Source organism: Anthonomus grandis, chromosome 8 (assembly GCF_022605725.1).
Source record: "Anthonomus grandis grandis chromosome 8, icAntGran1.3, whole genome shotgun sequence".
Taxonomy (NCBI): domain Eukaryota; kingdom Metazoa; phylum Arthropoda; class Insecta; order Coleoptera; family Curculionidae; genus Anthonomus; species Anthonomus grandis.
Genome location: NC_065553.1, coordinates 28,448,142 through 28,469,907, shown reverse-complemented (window position 1 = coordinate 28,469,907; position 21,766 = coordinate 28,448,142). Strand labels below are relative to the sequence as shown.

Below are 21,766 nucleotides of genomic sequence, written 5' to 3'. Positions count from 1 at the left end.
CTATGGTGAATTTTTTAATGATTAGCATTTAAGTATTTTTCAAAGTTTTATATAATTTTATTTTATTTTAAATTAGTTTCTCGTTTTTATTCCTTTAATGTACAGTCTATTGGCTTTGTCTAAAACTTCTATGTTTATATTGACAATAAAGCATTTCTGAGTTTAATGAGAGAATAGGTGACAAATTACTTAGGCCCATTTATTCTGTGGATTAAGGCATTAAATAGTTACTTTTTGACACAAAAGTGTAAAATGTTTTGGGTTGTCTTCAAATTTTATATATTTCATTTTTTTGGGAATTGAGATTTATTTTTACCTGGTGGTGATTATTAATGGGGATTGTGGCTGCCATATTCAATGTCCTTTATTATAGTTTTTTTTTTAAATTAATACATATTATGATATATTATTATAATAATATACTCATGAAAACCCCCCATCTCTATATTTAGTACCACTTTTGATAAAAAGTAATTATGTAGTCAGAAAATTGGAAGTATATTTTTTTAAATAAACTTTTACATTAAAAATCATCTGTCTATACTTTATGCCTTTAAAAGACACAAGTTTTACTTATTAAAAAAAACACACTTTACATCCTGAATGTAATATTTATTAATTTGTTTGCCTCGTATTTAGTTATTATGCATATTAGGAGAGATTAGATAAAAATTAACAAAAATAAATGCTTATACTAAAAATCTTATAGAAAACACTACATTTTAAGTATACTGGATCCTAAAACTACAGTGAAGATACTAAATACTTTTATAAATTTAACCACTCTTTGGAATCTGGCCCAAAAAGTTACTAATACAATTTTTTAAGTTCTGTTTTTTTGCCATTGTTCTTTAGCAGTTTCTTCCATTAAGGAAGAAAACAGTTTCTCTGTTGCCGCCATGGATTCCAACTTCATCTCGCACATCAGCATATGGATACTTAAGCATTACATTATATATACTTTATTGTGTCGCTGAAGGACAAATAGGGGCAGTAAGCTGAAAATAAAACAAAACTTTAAACTTGTTTTATTAATAAAAATAGGATTTTCTTACTATGGCAAAAAAGGGACTTTTTTCCAGAGAATGGAGGAAGAAGCAGTCTTCATTGTGTCGCTGAAGGACAACAGGGGTAGTAAGCTGTAAAAAACAAAATTTTAGACTTGGTTTCTTATTAAAAACAGTGTTTTTCTTACCATAGCAAAAAAGGGGTTTTCCCAGAGAATGGTGGAAGAAGCAGTCTTTATTGTGTCACTGAAGGACAAACAGGGGCAGTAACCTGTAAAAAACAAAATTTTAAACTTGTTTTATTAATAAAAATCTGGTTTTCTTACTATGGCAAAAAAGGGACTTTTTTCCCAGAGAATGGAAATCATACATCAATCATAAATGTATCATATCATGTTTCGGCTAAATAATATATGGATCTTTCTTCCTCCCAATTTTTTTAAATTTTCCTCAAATATTCTATACACCACCTGGCAATTCCATTACAGCAGCTCTTTTGTTAACCATCTTAAGCTTAAATCCAAGTTTTATCAGGTATCTCCGCAAGGTTAAGACTGAGAAATGTTTGTCCCTTGCCGATAAGGTGTCTCTATGGTCAGAACCTCATTGTTTTTGTATTAAGAATACACACCTTTCCTTAGCAATTTGGTAATATCCGTGTCAAGTCCCTTTGATTGTCCTGCATCTTTCCTTTTTATTCTGTCTTTATTAATCCTTTTTTTTACAGGCATATTGTACTATAGGGAACCCCTGTTAAAAACGCTATTTTTTGCAAAACACTACAATCATTTGTGAACTGAGGATTATTCCTTAGATTGTTATAGATATTTAGATAAATTTATTCTTTTAAAACTGCTTGATTTCCTCTGTAGCTTCTACTTCCCTTGCTTCTTTTTGCTTCCTCAATACTAGAAAATGAACTATCAGAACTATGTAAGTCTAAATCACTGTCCAGATCACTCTTATTGTTTTTATCACAATTGTTATTGTCTTTCTTGTACACCCACGGTCTCCATAAGCCCGCACAAACACTTTCGTCTTCATTTGCCAAATTTTCCTGCCTATTTTTCCAGGGTCGAAACATTTTAAGGTTTTTAGGTATAATACCAAAACAAATCCACAAACACAAATAAAAAAACACACTTCTTCACAGTAAAAACTGTAAAAAATTTTGACGAATACAGGCCAAATTCTAAATTCTTTACTTTCATAAACGTGTAAAAAGCATAACCAGTAAAACACATCAAATAATAACCTCACATGGCCCCCCTCCCAACTATTAAAGGTGATAGACCCATCCTTAAAGATCTCTTTAAAAACACGTCGAAAGTAATACAAAAACTGCCCAAAAATTTATTTGGGTACGGCCCCGTAATTCCTAAAATCACTGGGATAGAGAGAGATACACAATCACTTGCACAGCCTAAAGTAGGAATCGTCAGAACGCAGGTGTTTTATCTTTGTTTAATAGACTGGCTAAAAAGAGATGACAAGTCTGTGAGTGCTGGAAGTGTTTAAAATATTTTGTAAGATGCTTGGACTTTGGTCCGCGGTCAATTTTTTGATATTATTTTCTTGTGATATTATTTTCTTTCTAAAAATTGACATTTTCGAAAGAAAAATAAAAAATAGTATAAAACATGGGGTTTTACGTATATTTAAAATGATTTCATAGATAGACAATATAAAATTTTGCCATTTAAACATATATATCATGCAACAATAAATATGACATAGGCGCACGGACTAGTTAGTGCGGCATCTGCGACACATCAAAGATTCTAATAGATCTCTAAACTGGACTTTACCTTTGTACGTTACAACTGGAAAATTACTGTCAATCGGGCAAAAATATTGAACGTTATAGCCTCTTTTCTCTCGGTTTCGGTTATTTCACAATATAATCTATTTCTAAAAAATCTTTATAACATCCAAACCAACATAATTTAAAGGCATAATTTGATACATTTAAAATCAGTTGCATTAAGCCACATTAAACTGATCTAAACAGATCGATATAAAAATAAAATAGTGTAAAATTTTTAGCTTTGGTGATTCCCAGCACACTGGAATGTTATTTTAGTTAAAACTTCATTTTTTTTAAAAGAAACTTTTTAGTAGGTATCATATTTTGCAGGTAAATTCTATTTAAAAATCGTAAATTCTTGAACAATGATCATTTTTTCGCTAATAAAAATGTCGTCTTCATTAGTTAATGAAGCAAAGCAAATTTGGTATTTTGAAATAATTTTAAACGGTCTGACTTTTCTCTGTTATAAAACGTGGCCGTGTAATTGAAACCCGTGTAGGCATGGAAATAAATGTTAAGGCCAATTTCATTGCAGTTAATGTGATTAAATCATGAGTATTTTTTTCTTCATTGCTCCTGAACTAGCAAGCCGAATTTTATAATTCGGAGTTTTGTGGTTGTTACCAATCGAAATGAGCAAAACATCCGTGGCACCCGATTTAATCACAATTTTTGACCCTGGCACTGCTTTGTAATCATAAAAACCCCATTCTTGTGTCCGCCTCTTCGTTATAATATTGGTAATCATTTTCTTATGGTTTTACTATCCAACTCTCATGACTTTCATAAAAATTGAAGTGCTCTTCTATCGTTAAAAAGTGTTCTTGGTTTCGATTATTGTTACTGAATAGTGGTTCTCCCAGTAATTAAAAACAATCATCCATTATTCTCAAAGAGACTTAGATATATGACCAAAGGAAGAGAAATTATACTCAAAGTCTCATAAATCAAGCGTCAAGCAAAATTAAATATTAAGGAACAAAACGTTAATTAACAGAAAATATATACCTCATTTAAATACAAAAACTACACACTTACAGGGTGTGTGAGCCTCACCATTAAGATCTCGTAAACTAGAAGAGATATAAGGTCGGTTAAATTGAGGCAAAGTTGCGCAATTTAGTGCTCATTAAAACGCCCTTTTAAAATTTCAAAAATTCCGAATACTTCCGAAGATATTTGGAAAAAACCGAATATTCGCGATTTCATTTTTATTTGTTTACGACTATTTGAATAGTTATAACAAAATAAATTACTCATTCTCATTGCTTCTTTCTCTATTTTCCAAAATGGTGTCGTCAGATTTTCAAACCGACCTTTCGTATTTAAGCTGTCATCATCAATTTTGTTTTTTTAAATACGACCCTGGATTTTTTATTACGGATTTTAAAAGCCCCTTATGTTCCTAAACCAATGGTGTATCGCACTTATTTAAAAATGTTATATTAATGGATATTTCCATAAGGACTCATGTGTTAAAGAGAAAGACAAAAAATATATTTTTAATAGGATTAACAACCTTTTCTTTACAATAACAAAAAAGGTTAATAAATAATACAATAATTAAAGTAGCATTCTTTAACTCTTAAGCCCTGAGATAAATATGTAGAAATTTTAGCAAGTATTTATCAAAGTGGCGGTGCGTCGTGCAGGCTGACAAATAAACAATCATTGTTTGTTTAATTTTAAACTATTAAATATTTTGACTGTTCGTTCACTAATCGTTAATTCTTATTTAACCAAAATGCCTTTTTCTTCTGAAGAAAAAAGAGACATGATAAGGATTTATTATATGTCGCATCGAATTTCAAAAATGGCTTGTGAGCGCTATTTGTTGGAATATCCAGAAAGACGACAGCCGCATTACACTTATTTTGCCAATATTGATAATAATTTAGCTCAATACGGAAGTTTTGTTAAACCAAGGATTAAATATGGATTATTAAACAAATCAATTATACAAATTATCTTAAACACTGTAAGTTTTAAAACCATGGCAGAGTAGAAAGAAAAAGGAATAATTTTAAATAATTTTTAAGGCAAATAATAATCCTCGAGCTTCAATTAGAGTTTTCTCAAACGAAGTGGCACTACCGCGAATGACAGTTTGGAGAACTTTACATAATCGTGGATATAAACCTTACAAAATTCATATTAGTCAAACCTGGCGATGCTGAGAGACGCTTAGAATTTTGTTACTGGTTGCAAGATAAATTTAATGAATGTGCCGACTTCCTAAATAAAATTATAGTGACATCTGTATGCAGTTTTTCCACAAATGAACTATTTAATAGACATAACGAACACTATTGGTCAATAGAAAACCCAAGGCAGAATCAAGAAGTAAGGGTCGACAATCATTTAATGTATGGGTCGGTATGTGGCACAATAAAATTATCGGCCCATTTTTTCTTGAAGGAAATCTAACTTCCGAAAGATATGCAGAATTATTAGGGACCAATATAATGGATTCCTTTATTGAAAAACCTACGTCAACTATGGTGTCAACAGAACGGTGCACCACCCCATAATGAACGATGCGTCACCAATTTATTAAATGAATGGATAAGAAACCAAGGACCCGTACGTTGGCCCGCTAGAAGCCCCGACCTAAACCCTTTAGATAACTTTCTTTGGGGATTTCTTCAAAATCGTCTTTATCAAAATACGCCACAAAATCATGAGGCCTTACGTAGCAAGACCTAACAAGGGAGATTAGGGCTATCCCCGCAAGGACTATTCAGCGTGCGTTCCATAAAACACGAAAATGCATCCACGCAGACGGATTACTATTTGAATATTTGCTTCAGTTGTGTTATTTTTAAACCTCTTTTTATGTTAGTGTTCAAGTTTTTTTTATTAATGCGTTATTATAAAAAAAGGCGTTTGTTTGTAATTCCATTAAAAATATATATTTTGTCTTTCTCTTTAACACGAGGGAAATATCCATTAATATAGAATTTTTAAATAAGTGCGATACATCGTTAGTTTAGGAACATAAGGGGCTCGTAAAATCCGTAATAAAAAATCCACGACCGTATTTAAAAAAACAAACTTGATGATGACAGCTCAAATAAGAAACGTCGGTTTGAAAATCCGACCTCACCATTTTGTAAATTAGAGAAAATAGCAATGAGAATGAGTAATTTATTTTGTTATATCTATTCAAATAGAGTCGTAAAAAAATAAAAATAAAATCGCGAATATTCGAGTTTTTCCAAATATCTTCGGAAGTATTCGGAATTTTTGAAATTTCAAAAGGGCGTTGTAATGAGCACCAAATTGCGGAACTTTGCCTTAATTTAACCGACCTAAAATAATATAAAATATAATATGTCTGCAACATCGTCTATCGCTATTGACTAAAATATGAACTTTAAAACGCCAAATATCACCGAAATCCAGTTTGGCGTACGATGTAACGGTACACAATGTTGTAGACATATTATATTTTATATTTTTATTTATGTTAGTGAGAGTAAGTGTGCAGTTTTTGTATTTAGCTGAGGTATGTCTTTTCTCTTAATTAACATTTTGTTCCTTAATATTTAATTTTGTTGATTTTGTTTAGGTCTGATGATGCGGCGAAACGGGTAACCCTTTAAATAGACGCTTGATTTGTAAGACTTTGACTTTGAATATACTTTCTTATTTATTAACGGTATCCACCAATTAAAAAAAAATTAAATAATAAAAAAGATACTTATATTAATACAACTTAAAATAGATAATAGTAAGACATAAATCAATGTTACAAGTTAATTTAAAGAAATATGTTAAAGTCACGAGACACTAATTAATTTGAGAGAACTCCTAAAACTGCTAAAAGAAACGCGCAAGTCAAGATTATACCTATCGAAAGAACGTGGCATTCTAGTTATAGGATTGTGCTGTCCATAAGAACTACTATCGAAATCTACATAGAATATTTTTTTAAGTCTAGTCAATTTTTGCGCCCGAAAATTTAGCCTATTTAAAAGATAATCACAATCAGTCATGCCAGATATTATTTTAAAAAATAAAACACAAGTCTGAATTATTACGCCTTAACTCAAGTGGGTCCAAAGAGAGAACTGACATGACCGACTTGTAATCAGTATTATCATTAGCTAATGGAACCTTAAGTTTAAAAGAATAATTTCTTAAGAATTTATTTTGGACTTTCTCAATATTTTCAATATGCGATTTATAAAATAGAGACCATACGGAACTAGCATACTCCAAACTAGAACGGACTAACGAACAGTACAGAACTTTATAGACAAAGCATGAGAAGTCTTGACTGCATCTAGTTATAAATCCGAGATTTCTATAAGCTTTCTGTTCAACTAACTTTTCAGCATGAGGCACAAGTGTCAACCTAGAATCGAAAATTACTCCGAGATCCCTAACTTCCGCTACCCGTTTTAAAATAGTGGAACCTATAGTATAATCAAACAATGTAAGATTGCTTCGAAAAGTTATTGAATAACATTTCGGAGCATTTAAATCTAAACCATGAAGGTTGCAACATTCACAAAGATTATGCAAGTCATCCTGTAATAATTGACATTTAACATTTGAATCAATAGACAAAAGCAATTTTAAATCATCAGCGAATAATAAAAAATTCACAATTTCTTACAAATAATCCTATATCATTAGCAAAGATTTGTAAAAAGCAACGGACCCACATGCGACCCCGGAGGAACGCCAGATGGCACAGAAAAGCTGCTAGATAAGAAGTTATTAAGCCGTATTCATTGCGATCTACCCAGTAGATAGTCCCTTAGCCAACAAATAACATTTGATCCAAAACCCAAAGCTTGGAGCTAGGCCAGTAGAAGCGCATGGTTAACTCTGTCGAAGGCCTTCGAAAATTTCGTATAAACAGCATCAACTTGTAAACCCTTACCAAAAGCATTAAATAGATAATCTTCATAACATATTAAGTTAGTAACAGTGGAACGACCTTTTTTAAAACCATGTTGATTGTTAATAATAAGGCTTTTACATTGCCATGACTATTGCTTGGTTACAAGTGCATCCAAAAGTTTTGACTGTATACCAACTCCCCGATAATTACTGACCTCACTAGTAGTATCAGACTTAAATATCGGGTAATATACGAATTCTTTCAAAAAGAAGGAAATACTTTCGACTTTAAAGACAGATTGAATAAAGTGCAAATAGGCCTCGACAGAGTACATACGCATTCACGAAGTAGCAAGCTGGGTATACCATCCGGTCCCGCAGAAGTCTTGCGCTGTAAGCCAAGAATCTCGTCAAAAACCTCTACTAAAGATAACTCTACAAATTTGATATCGAATTGATCTACATTTGAGATGATACTAAAAACTTACTACTTCTCTTCCTTTGGTTCTCCCAGTAGCTAGCTAAAAACTGTATGCTGCCGGCATTAGGTGACAAAAAGCTAAGCAGTCCGTATTATAATACGGACTTTTCGAAATGGTCAGAAATGTGTTAAAGATAGTGATTTTGTTATTAATATTTCTTTTAAAGAATAGATTATTCCAAAGAAGTTGATGTAAGTCATTTAGAAAGTTAGTATTATTGAAGCAGCGAAATTTAATTATTGTAGGTAGATCTTTCTTTTTCCAAGAAAGGCAATCAAATTAAAAAAAATAATAAGTTTTTCAAATTTAAATTAATTATAGCCATGAACATTTTTTTACAGCCATCCTATTGGTATATGTTGAGGGATGTATTTCATTGTATATAAAATAATATTCACGTGCTTTCATTAGGTCGATCTTACTTCGCATTACTACGAGGGTGAATCAAATATTAACCGACCTTTAGTCACTGTAATTTATGTCATTGATCGAAACGCCATCTCGTTGAGTGTTAGCTGGAAGCCTAAGGAACTTTTCTGCAATAGCGACTGTTGTTACTTCTCAGTAATTTAGTCTCCTTTGCGATGAGTGAACAGAAAGTCCAGCCGCGTGTTGTGGAACGCATTATTCTCAAGTTTCTTGCGAAAGAAAATGTCGGGCACATCGAAATTTGGAATAGATTGAACTTACATTTTGGGGAATCGACTTTCTCAAAGACTCAAGTGAAAGTGTGGCACAAAAGGCCGTGTCCACGTTGATAACAACTCCCACCGACGACGCCCACGGACAAGCATCACAAATTTTAACGTAGCCGCTGTCAAGAAGTTTATTTTGAAAAACCGCCGTGCAAGAAATCTGTCAATCTGGAAATCTTGAAAAAGTGCGACAGTCTTTCTGATCAAAGAGACGTGGTTGCAGTATAAAAAACGTGCTCCTACTCCAAGGTAACGCCAGACCGCACACTGCCAAAATAACACAACAAAAAATACTAAAATTGGGGTGGACTATTTTGGTACACCCTCCCTACAGTCCGGACCTCTCTCCTTGTGATTTCTACTTGTTCGGGCCTCTGAAAGAAGAGCTTGGAGGGCAGCGATTCAGCAGCAACCAGCAGTGTTGCCAGGTCTGGTAAAATTTCACCAGATCTGGTGATTTTATGATGAACCTGGTGATTGGTGAAAAACTTTTTGTAAAATGGCAATTTCTGGTGATTTTAAAAATTCCATCAACTTTGAATATTTTCAAAAATTTTTTAGTTACCAGATCTCTAATAATTACTACATTCCCGAACTAATACCACATTTTGCGGCTTCGCGTATTGTAACGTTATCGTGTATCGTGTATATTTGACCATTACTACTGTCTGCGGAATTGTTGCAAGGTGCCAGCTATTGTAGGCGTGTACGTTAACTGAAACGATACACTGCGATTGGTTGACCTGGTTTTATTCCGGTGATTCCCCTAAACTATTGTGGGATCTGAGATTTATGCGCGATTTATATACCACAGAATTTTTCGTGCGCATGTTTTGGTTTCCGTCATTTCATTTTTATCCTATTAAAATTAGATATAAATATACTTCGATTGTGCATTTTAAAATTTGTAAAATAAAAGGTAAGTAATTAAAATGATAGATAACAGATTTACCTATGTATGGCTTTTTATGTGTTTTTTAGATTACCCATTTTATTAAAATATTTAATATCATAAAACGGTTTTTAAAACCTGTCGAAAAGCAAATAGATTTAAACAGAGAAAAGCCTGGCATTAGTTCCTCATCAAATAATATGTCAGCATGTGCGTCTTCGCCGGTTCCATCTACTTCCGCTTTGGACTCATCTGATTCTAATTTATCAGACACCAATGATGCAGAAGAGACTCTACAGAAAAGAAAATGCTATGCTCACAAATATAATTCAACTAGGAAGCAACATAATGATTTTAAGCATTGGATTCAGAAAAGGACTCTAAGTAACACTTATTTTAAATGTAAAGTTTGTAACAAGGATTTTATTGGCGGCATTGGGGCAGTAAAAAAACACAACGCCTCAAAAAAAACATGAAACAAACCTTCTTAGTTTAAAAAACCAGTCCGATTTGCATAGGAACTTGTTTTTTCAAACTAATGAAAAAATTGTTAAACAAAATGAAATAAGAATAGCGGGCTTTATTACAGAACACAATATTCCTATCAATGTAGCGGATCATTTGTCTGAGTTGGTCAAAAGTATATGTAATTCTGGAATGAACTGTTCAAGACAGTTCAGGTAGCAGAACCAAGTGTACTGCAATAATTAATAATGTAATAGGTAAAGTAAGCTTCGAAACTTTAGTAGACACACTGAAAAAAGAAAAATTCTTGTTGCTTGCTGATGAATCTACAGATAATTCCGCGGTAAAAAATTTAGCAATGGTGGTACGCTTTAAGGCTCCGCATCACGGCCATGCGAAAATATCATTTTAATGGTTTATAAATCCGGGTATAATTTGAAAACCGTTAGACTTTTTGACTCCATTTTTTTTTTAATTTTATGGATTATATGAAATTACGTAATTATATGAAAATCTGAGGATATGCCTTGAAATATATAAATTTGTTAATCAAACATTGTTAATATTCAAACGCCATTTAAGAGTAATTATATATTTTAAATTAAGTTTAAACATAATTATAGACATCGACCAAACCTTTGTCTAAAGGCTAGTCAAATTTAAAAAAAAAAAGTTAAACCATTGCTGAAATATTCGCGGATTTCGAGAGCCTTACAAGTGCATTTTTACTAGCAGCGACGTGGCGGCCTCTGCTGAGGTTTTCAGGTTCGTATTCTAAATATTTTATTTAAATTTAAATATAAGAGTCATATTGGAATCAGATCTATATGTTAAGTAAAGGTATATTTGAATCAACTAGGTACCTACTATTTTTTAAGGAAAAAGTGCTTGTGTTTTGATTAATCATTATGATTTTATGAAAATGGCAGTAAATTAATTTAATAAATGTATTAAATTAATTAATTGCGCTGAGAATAAAAACTCAGATTACTAAAGCCTATTAAATTAAATCAACACTATTATTAAAATAGCCTAAAAAATACAGGATTGTTATTATTCCAGTTTTCTATCAATCTCTCTTAAATTCCAAATTTCTTGGATGGTAAAACTTATATGAATTTAATGGTTTTATTCTCTATTTGGCAATTCTTAAAAAGGAAGTGATTTGAAAATAAAGAAACTTATTGTAGTGATTAGGAATATTTAGGAATGGAATAATATACGGGGTGACAATTTAAAAACTTGAAATGACCATTTATATTAGGAACGAAAAACTGGAATAAAAAAACGCTCAAAACAGTTTCTATAACACGAAGGGGGAACAAAAACGTAGATTCGTCCTTCATTTTTAATGTCACCTAAAATAATATTATTTTTATGTTGAAGCGTGCGCAAGAGTATGTATATCTTTTTAAAATTAAAAAAGGGCCAAGTATGAGAATAAGCAATTTCGAATCTTAAGATCTTTTATATGAAAATGGAAGGGTTGTTGTCTATAGATCACTTTAGATGGTCAAGGAGCTTTTTGTTAATTGACGATTGAAATAAAAAAAATATTGGAACGTAGCTCTTCCGGAATAAAGATATCTCAATACAAATTTGTATTTTGAAAAAGTATCTTTTTGAGTCCTACAGTTAAATGTTATTATTTCTGAATAAAAACAAAATTTGCATTATACTAAAATCGGAACACAGTTGTTTAATAATTGATTATACTCTATTTCAGAAGTGTGTAGAGCAATAAAACCTCATTAGGTATGCAAAAGTGGTACCTGGTGATCCACCAATACTTTATGCCACTACCTTAGTTGGGTATTAGTTTCAATGTAAAATTCTTTCTTTTCGTTGATTGCAGGTAGTGCCACCCGGTTTTGGGTCAATTTATGAGTTTTGCCCATTGTTACCCACTGATAAACATTGAAAACGGTTCGCCAAAGGCGTGCAACTGGGACTTGTTTTTTACCTTATAATTAATGTACTTAAATGCTATTTTATTTTAGAAAGTTACTTTTGTTTAAATGGAATAATATATTTTTTTCACAAATTTATTGAACATAATATGTAGAGTAAAACAGTTGAAAATGTCACTTTTGGATCTGGCACTTTTTGAACAGTGTATAACAATTTTAAATTATAATAGATTGTAGTCTTCTTCGTCATCTGACGAACTGTCATCACCTCTTGACATTATAATTAAAGGATCAACTGTCTGATCGATGAGGTTGTCAAGATCCCATATTTTGTCCTCTTGCTTAATTACATGCTGGACTGCTTTTCGCCAATTCTCTGGTGTCACTTCCGTAATGGCTTGATCAAACAGTAGCTTAACATCTTTCATTTTAAAAGTCGTGTTTTGTCTTGCTACAAATCCTTTTACCTGCGCCCATATCAGTTCTATAGGATTTAATTCGCAATGATATGGCGGTAAGCGCAGTACAGTTATATTATATTTTTCGGCTATATCTTCCACGGCGTATTTCATGAAACGAGCTTTGTGTAAGTTTGCTATTGCCAGCAGTTCTTTTTTTATCAAATTTGCTTCAAACGCAATACCTTTTGCAGTCAGCCAATCGATAATTTCTTGCTTTCTCCAACTTGAAGTTGGCGTCTTCTCTATTCGCCGTGAATGATAGCTTGCGTTATCCATAACCACCACCGAATTAGCCGGAAGAAATTTTATCATTTCACCAAAATAGTCCTCGAAAACGTCTGAGTTCATGTCTTCATGGTAATCTCCTGTGCGAGTCGACTCAAAGGTTAGCAGACCTTCTTTTAAAAATCCCGCTTCGCTTCCAATATGTGTGATTATAAGTCTTTTTCCTTTTCCCGAAGGTACTTTAATACCCGTAGACAGGCCTTCTATGAAAGCTTGGCGAGCACTGGTTATATTTTTGTCTTGCCACATTTTTTGGACTATATAACCTTCGTTAATCCACGTCTCATCAAGATAAAAAACTTTCTTTTGCTCCCTGCGGTACTGCTTGATACTTCTCAAGTATTGTCGTCTCCAACAAACAATTTCGTCGCTCTCCAATAAAAGTGCTTTGCGGTTATGCTTTTCCCAGGCAAAATCCATATTTTTTAAAGTTTTCCATAAAAGTTTTCTACTTATCAACGGAATACTGTCATCTCGGCCAAGCTCCATTAAAATTTTGTCTAGGGTGGGTATTTCCTTTTTAAAATAAAAAGAGTGAACTTTTCTTCGAATTATACATTTAGCATTTTCATCAAGGACTTTTGTAGGTCGTCCTGGCTTTTGCTTGGGAGATTCCACTTGACCTGCTACTTTTCTTTCCCGCAACAATTTGAAAATGGTGGACTTTCCAATTCCACTCATTCGAGAACATTTTTCAACAATTTCTTGCACAGTAAAACTAGGGTAATCGTGTTTTATGCAATCATGTACATTTAAAATAATAACTTTTTCACTCAGCGATAGTGGAGAATTTTTAGTACATCTTTTCGTTGGACTGAATACCTCCATTTTTTAAATATTGGGATAATAATATTGTGATTACACTACAGCGTAGCAGTAACTACTAACGTTTAAAATATGATTTAAAAGTATTTATAGTCTGTATATATTACCTGACCCCATTTTTGCATGTTACAAAGCGTTAAAAGATAGGTACCTATACAAAAGGATTAAAAGTATTTATTTAGTATTTAATCTCTTTCAAAATAAAGGCATTTAATCCGTGAAAATTAAATTCATAAATATTATAAGTACCTGCGCCTATGAACTACCACGAAATGTAGCCAAACAGAACGGAATTCCCCAGTTTATTGCTCTATACACTTCTGAAATAGAGTATAGGTAACCAACCTTATTGTACAATTTTTAAATTTAAGGCAAATGCGGCGTTGCCTTGTTTTTGGGAAGAAACGCGTGAAGATTTTTAGTTTTATCCTCCCTCGTTTTGTAAAGTCGCTGTCATCAATATTCTGTTTGGTATTCGTACAAAAAAGACGCTCAACAATGCAAATTTTTGGTATTTGTATTGTTCGGCAGGGTTTTTTGTAGGACCGGCAAAATTTATTTTCGGTGGAGGGAACTTTAGGAATTGATATTCTCGTCCCATTTCTTCTGCTTTACGCTCTGTGATGGGGTAATCGGAGGGATGAGTTTTTATCAGATATATAGAATAATAATGTAACACTATATTTAATATCTAGGTATTCCATGACGCCACATTTTATATAAATTACCAAACATTTTTCCCTAGTTGAGTTGATCTAAATAAACAAAACAATATTTGATCAAATAAATTTGTTTTTTTTATTTATTAGTACCAGATAAACCCAACCAGGACCCAACCCAACTATCATTTGAAAATATCTAGGTAGTTTGCCCCTCATAATCGTCTAAAAAGAAACCAGAGCTCTATTACACAACACACGCTCTATTTCTTAAAACACCCCGTATATTGTTTAATATTTTAATTAAATAAAATTCCGGAAATATATTTCCTGCTTTTTTTATTGGTTCGTCTCTAAATGAACAATGCGCACGTCATGATTCTGCCAACATAGTGCTTTGGTGCGGATCGTACTTTTTTTATTTCTTACCAAAGAGCAATAGTAATTTAACGGACATTAAAAATTATAATTATGAAAACAAAACACATTGTAATTATATATATACCTACAATCTGTCCTTTTTTCGGACATGGACGTTTTCTAACTGCATTTAACCTAAGTCGGCCTTTAAATCTATTTCTTTTAGCATCCATATTTTACAAGGTTTTCAAAAAGAATACTAATGAAAACACAGGAACACTTTTCAGTTTTGCAGTATGTAACCACCAAAATAAAATGCAAAAAATGATCGCAACGAAATCACACGGCTACATCCCGGAACTATCACGCACTAAACAAAAAAAAACCCAAAATGCATATATAATAGCAATATTAGGTAGTAATGCAGGTATATAATTATACTTGCATAACCTGCACCAAATGTATGTAGTCCAACCCTGAAATTACATTGAATCCCGGCGTAAGAGGGTGCCTGAAATTTTATCAACCGTTCTAAAATAGACATTTATTACTACCGCGTCTCTCACCGCTGCCCCTCAGCTGTGTGGCTAGAAGATAGGTAGCGGAGCCTTAATAGTAAAGATTTGACAATTAAAGATGAATTTTTTGCGTTAATTCCCGTGACCGATGCAAGTGCCGAAGGTTTATATAATACTATTATAAATTTTTTTAATAATTACGAAATACCGTACAAAATAGATATGGTTGGTTTTGCTGCAGACGGTGCTAATACCATGATGGGGTGAAAAAATTCTTTGAAAACTCATTTATCGAAAGACATTCCCCATTTATTCATTATGAAATGTATTTGCCATTCATTAGCACTATGTGCTTCTTATGCGTGTAAGAAGTTACACAATGCATTAGGAAAGTTTGTTAGAAATACTTACTCTTATTTTCAGCATAGTTTTAAAAGACAGTCAGAATTTAAAGAATTTCCAACCTTTCGGAACATAAAGCCCCATAAACTTTTACATCCAGCACAGACGAGATGGTTGTCCTTAAATGCAGCAATATTGAGAGTTCTTGAGCAATATGAAGCATTAAAGCTTTACTTTAGAAGTGAGGTATTTGAGGCATCATCCCTTGGTGCTACAGAAATTAATGATATGCTAAACGATCCCACCACTAAATTATACTTACAGTTCTTAGAATATGTTTTGCCAATTAGAATTTCAATGAGAAAATCCTACAATTTATTATTTATACTCAAAAATCAGTGCTGCCTATAAAATGTTACTGAGCTATTATATAAGACCCGAATATTTTAAAAAACACTGATATAATACAAATCCAATATCGTAATCCTGCATACTATCTCCCTCTTGAAAAAGTGTATATGGGACCCAAAATAGCAGTAGCATTTGAGCAAAATATATTAACGGAGCAACAAAAAAAAACTTTCAGATTAAAGTGTTTAGAGTTTTTCGTAGAAGCAGCCCACCAGTTATTTACAAGGTTTCCTTTTAACACCAGGGAAATAGAAATATTAAAATTATTACGCTTCTTACAACCATCAAATATTTCTACTATTGAGAGCATTGGTAATGTAGCAATAGAATTTCCACACGTAGTCTCTGATTTAAATACATTAGATCGGGAGTATAGGCTTTTACAAAAATTTGATATAGATTTTACCATGGGTTCCACAGATTTCTGAAAAACAGTGTGTCTAATAAAGAGAGGAGACGATTCTGAGATGTTTCCCGAATTGGTCAAGTTTGTTAAATCATTGCTTATTTTACCCCATAGCAGTGCATATGTAGAAAGAGGTTTTAGTTGTATAAACATAAATAAAACTAAACTTAGGAATAAACTGGGTGAAACAACATTAAGTGAAATATTGCATACTAAAAGACTGATGACTGTATCGAATAAAATGCTATCAGTGCACAAAAATGAAATGTATAAATAAAATAAATTAATTTAGTTAGTTCTGTAAACTTAAGTAGATAATTGTTTTGTAATCAGAAATCTTTATGTAAACTATATTTTAGTTATATTTGGCTTATTATTTCTGACAATACTTTCCAGAAATATTCATCTGATTGGAAAATAAAAATTTGTTTTCTTAAAAAATATCGGACTTTTTTTTATAATTCCTTGCGTAAACAAAAGTAGTTCAAAATCATACAATAACATCAAGAAAAATTTATTCAATTTGTATCTTAGGTAATGTGCTAATAAAATTAAAATTTTACTGCCTTCGCCACCTAGTATCAAAAAATTTATAGTGAATTGCGTTTTATCAAACAATTTAATTACTAAGTTGTACACAGACATTAGAGCATGCATTTTCTTTGTTTAAATCTAGTAATACAGCTTTAAAAATAAAGTATCTGGTGATTTTTATTTTTTTGACCTGGCAACACTGGTCGAAAGCTTCGTGTGTAAATGGCTAGAGAGCCGACCTCGTTCATTCTACGAAACGGGCATGAAAAAACTTCGAATTCGATGGGAAAAATGTATTAAAAAGGGAGGGGACTATGTAGAAAAATAATGTAATTTGTTTTTTGCTGACAACTTTTTGCAATAAATTAAAAAAAAGGTCGGTTAATATTTGATCCACCCTCGTATTATCAAATTATTTACTTAACAAAAAAGAGACGGATGTATTTATTGGGAGCTAGGAACATTTAGACATTTAGGTTTCACAACATAAACAGTGTACTACTAAACATATTAAATTATTTTATTTATAGTGGTAAAGGTGTAGGCCTTGGTTCCTTAGCGAGCAGCCAAAGTGTTTCCTTCCGGCAAGGAACCAACGTGGAATTCGGTACAAACAGTTTTAACGGTGCGTCGGGAGGACCTCCGGAAACGTTGGACGTGGCAGCGTATAATTTGGACACGGTCAATCCGAAAAACCGAGATTTCCATAATCCCATGTACGATGCCGTGCAAAATAATCCCGAAATGGTTGGAAATGGCAGTGGAGGAGGTAACTTTAATTTTAAAATTTAAGCTTAAGTTGGGTTTAAAAAAAACAAATGCTTTTAGCACTCTATGAAGTCTCAGAACTGTCGAGGCCAAAGTCTGATACATTTACCGAGCCGCCGAGTGCAGTGATTGCGCCATCTAGCGTGACGCATAAGTAAGTAATATGTAGAATAGTAAAGATTTATTTAGTTGTTGCTTTTATAATAAAAATAATTATTAGTTTTAAAATAAATACATAAACTTACCCTACTACAGCCATTTTTGCATACAGGATTATCCAAATTAAGTGTCCACTATTGGTAACTTTGTTATTAGTGAAGAATACAAACTTGTTTAGATTAACAAACTAGTAGCATTTTTAACGCTGGTAAAAATAAGAAATTGAGAATCGTATTTTTGAGTTTTCCAGTAAAATAACTTTTTTTTTAAATGGAAATCCCTGTATATAATATTTTTTCAGTTAAAACATCAAATTTTAAATAAAAAAGTTTATAATGACTTTTCTTCTAGGTCACAAATTAATGAAGTTATGATACCCAAACTTATCAATCATCAACTTATAATCTTACAAAATAAAATAACATTTTTTTTTAAAGAAGATGCTCGAAAACACCACCTTGTTCTTGAATATTATATTTTTTGGCACGTTTTTTAAATGCTCGAACTGTCTTATTTTTTCCCTAATTACAGTCTTTAAAGCGTCGACGTTAGCGTACCTTCGCTTGTAAATTTGGTTCTTTAAGTAACCTCACAAGAAATAATCAAGTGGGGCTATATCTGACGATCTGGGAGGCCACTGGATGGGGCCATATGTTCCTATCCACTGATCATTAAAAGTAGTACTTAGAAAATGATAAGTACCTCTGTAGTTGTGGGCAGGTGCGCCATTCGAATCCTTTGGGAGTTTTGGAAGTTATAGTCGTTTATATTTTTCTACATCTAACAGTTCAATAATTTTTCACTAAAAACCTTTCGTTTGTAGAGGTTTGCAATCATGTTAAATCGATTTAGATATTTATTAATAATTGCGTAAAAAAGTTTCATTCGAATCGCCATCTTGCTGAAAATGTAGATGATGTCTACTTATAAGATCCAATTCGTCTAAGAAACTGTACGAAATTTCCGTCATAAATTTCAACACATGATTTTTTTTATGAAATTGAATTATTAGTTTTACAATCATTCCAAACATTAGATGAAATAATGGTGGTGCTATTTGAAAAAAAAGTTGGGATGGTTTTTAGGAGATGAATTAGTCAGGAGTAGTTTTTTAAGTAATTTTTGGTAGTGGCCCTATACCTATTAAAAATACATTTTCTTAAAACATTTTATATTTAAAAATTAAAAAGTTATAGCCTGTGACATTAATTGTGGGATACCCTGTATATCGAACCCAATAATGTATCGTTACAGACTTGTAGATAATTCAAAGACCTAAAATGAATGGTTGTTAAAAAATTATGGACATCATAAGAAAAAACTAAATAAGTTAACAGTTAAAAATGTTCCTGACAAAATTTTAGTTGGAAAACTGGGATTTAACATTTCGGAAAGAGTGTTTACAAAACGGCGTCAAAAATTGCATGCCGGAATCAATTATACAGTGAGGACGCGCAAGTTGGAACAAATTCATTTAAAATTCAGGGGTGTCTTCGATAAAAAAACGCTCGGACACGTCGATTTAAATTTTTTTTTGATGATGATTTCATGTATACAGGGTCAACCAAAAATAAGCAACGACCATTAACTTCAATTTTTTAAATGGAAACACCTATTTTTTATTCCATTTTTGAATTCTGCATAGAATTTTAAGTATATTTTGTATAGCATGTCTTATACCTAATACAAACATTATTAATAAATTCGCAACTATTTGAGTCATTTGAGCATATTCAAGCATGTTTTTTCATAGTTTTTAAAAGGGGTATATTTGATTGTTGACACCTTGTCACCATTGAATCGCATGGAAATTGTATGTATTACTTTACGTAAATGTCAGTAAGTGTCAAGTGCAGTTGCAAAGTTTAAAAGTATGGCGCGTTTAAGTACCGGGAGAGGTCGATTACACGTTCGGTAGCAATCAAAATTGAAAAAAAGTTTAGAAATTTTGGTCATGTTAGAGACAAGTATGACCTGGACCGTCCCAGGCTTCCAGAAAACAGACAATAAGATATTTTGCTCGATTTACAAGAAAATCCAAAAAAATCAACTCGGAAATTTGCTGCAGATCAGTCGGTTAGTAGATCATGTGTTCTAAAATATTTGAAAATGGCATCGATATAAAATTCATTTAATTCAGGAGCTTATTGAAAATGATTACATCCACAGATTAGTTTTGTGAAATAATCATAGCAACCAACTTTATTGGATTCCTCCAACCTGCAAGGTAAAACCGCCTGCCCTCTCTCTCGTGGTTCCTGCGGCTCGCATTCAGTCGAGTCTCGGCAGCATGATCGTTGCAATGACCTTCGCATCTGTTATCAAAACGTTAGAGGACTTCGCTCGAAAACAAAAGTACTTTACAATTCTCTTTTAACATGCAATTTTGACGTTATTGCTTTGGCCGAGACTTGGCTGAATGATGGGATTTATAGCTCGGAACTTTTTCCGAATGCGTACTCTGTCTACCGCTGCGATAGAAACTATGCAGAGATGTCCGAAAAGAGGGGCGGGGGGGTGGCATTAGCAGTAAGGCAGTCATTTTCGGTGGTAAAGTTAAACTTGGCGCTTTCTTATAACCTTAAAAATATTATTGAAATCATAGGTATAAAAATTATATTTGAGCACTCTTATGTATATGTTATTTTAATATACATACCACCCGGACTTAATGCTGATATATATGAAAATATTTTTGAATACTTATCTTCTTTAACCTATCTTTTCAACTCAAAAATAATTTTGCTAGGAGACTTTAATATACCTGAGTATATTAATTATTCGGAAAATTCATTATCATCCAACAGATTAAACTAGATTATTTATACTTTAAAATTTTTTGACTGGAATCAGGTAAATTTTATTAAAAATTCTCGAGGTAAATTATTGGATCTGGTCATTACATCAGAGCCTCAATTCTGTACTGTGGAGCGATGCTACGACTTGGTTGACGAGGAAGCTATCCATCCTTCGTTATTTATAAGGTTCAATTATACCCCTGACAAAAAGTTTAATAACTGTAAAATAGATAATATTTTTTATAATTTTAAAAAAGCTGACCTCAGATTGTTATGTGACAGTTTTCTTAGAGTTGATTGGAGTGATTTGGAAGCGGTTAAAAATGTTAATACTGCTATGAACATTTTCTATCTGAAGATTTATTCTTGTCTTGATATGTATGTTCCGAAAACTGCAAAAAGAGCTCGTACCTACCCGCCCTGGTTTTCTTTTGAAATAGTAAGAGACATAAAACAAAAACATAACTTTTGGATAAAATTTAGACGCTTTCATTTTCAACAAGATTTAATAAATTTTCGAAAATTGCGTTCTAAAATAAAAAGAAATGTTGAGCTGTCATACAAACAATACTGTGCGAGACTTGAGAATGATTTAAACTCGCAGTCTAATAACTTTTGGAAGTTAATTCGGAGTTCACAAAAAAATAACTCCCTGCCCCAAAATATGTTTGATCAACAAGGAACTTTGTTATCGGATCCGCAGAGTATTACTGATGCATTTGCAGCTTTCTTTCGGAGCTCATACACGACTTTTAATTCACCTCAAGCCTCTAACTCTAATAATATTCAGACACCGTACCCGGAGTGCATAACCATAACTAGATTTACTGAAAACGAGGTATTAAGTGCTTTAAAAACTATAAAACCCACACCGATAGTTGGACCTGACAAAATACCCGCATTTCTTTTATCAGACTGTAGACATGTTTTTGCAAAACCATTAACAATTCTTTTTAACTTGGCCCTTAAACAAGAATGTTTTCCTGATCTTTGGAAGTCGTCTAAAATTGTTCCCATACATAAAAAGAATGACAAAAACATGGTTGAAAATTACCGGCCTATCACAATAATAAATAACTTCTCCAAATGTTTTGAGCGCGCACTTCATTCTGCTTTATATCCTAG

At 32.4% G+C, this 21,766-nt stretch overlaps 1 protein-coding gene across 1 annotated transcript in view; it reads left to right on the top strand.

Moving 5' to 3' along the window:
* The window catches only part of LOC126739391 (low-density lipoprotein receptor-related protein 2), a 392,746-nt gene that overhangs the window by 368,051 nt on the left and 2,929 nt on the right, over nt 1-21,766 (top strand). Inside the window, exons 53-54 of the mRNA XM_050445052.1 lie at nt 17,447-17,685; nt 17,745-17,838. Of these exons, the coding sequence (XP_050301009.1) occupies nt 17,447-17,685; nt 17,745-17,838 (333 nt within the window). The remainder of the gene's footprint in view (nt 1-17,446; nt 17,686-17,744; nt 17,839-21,766) is intronic.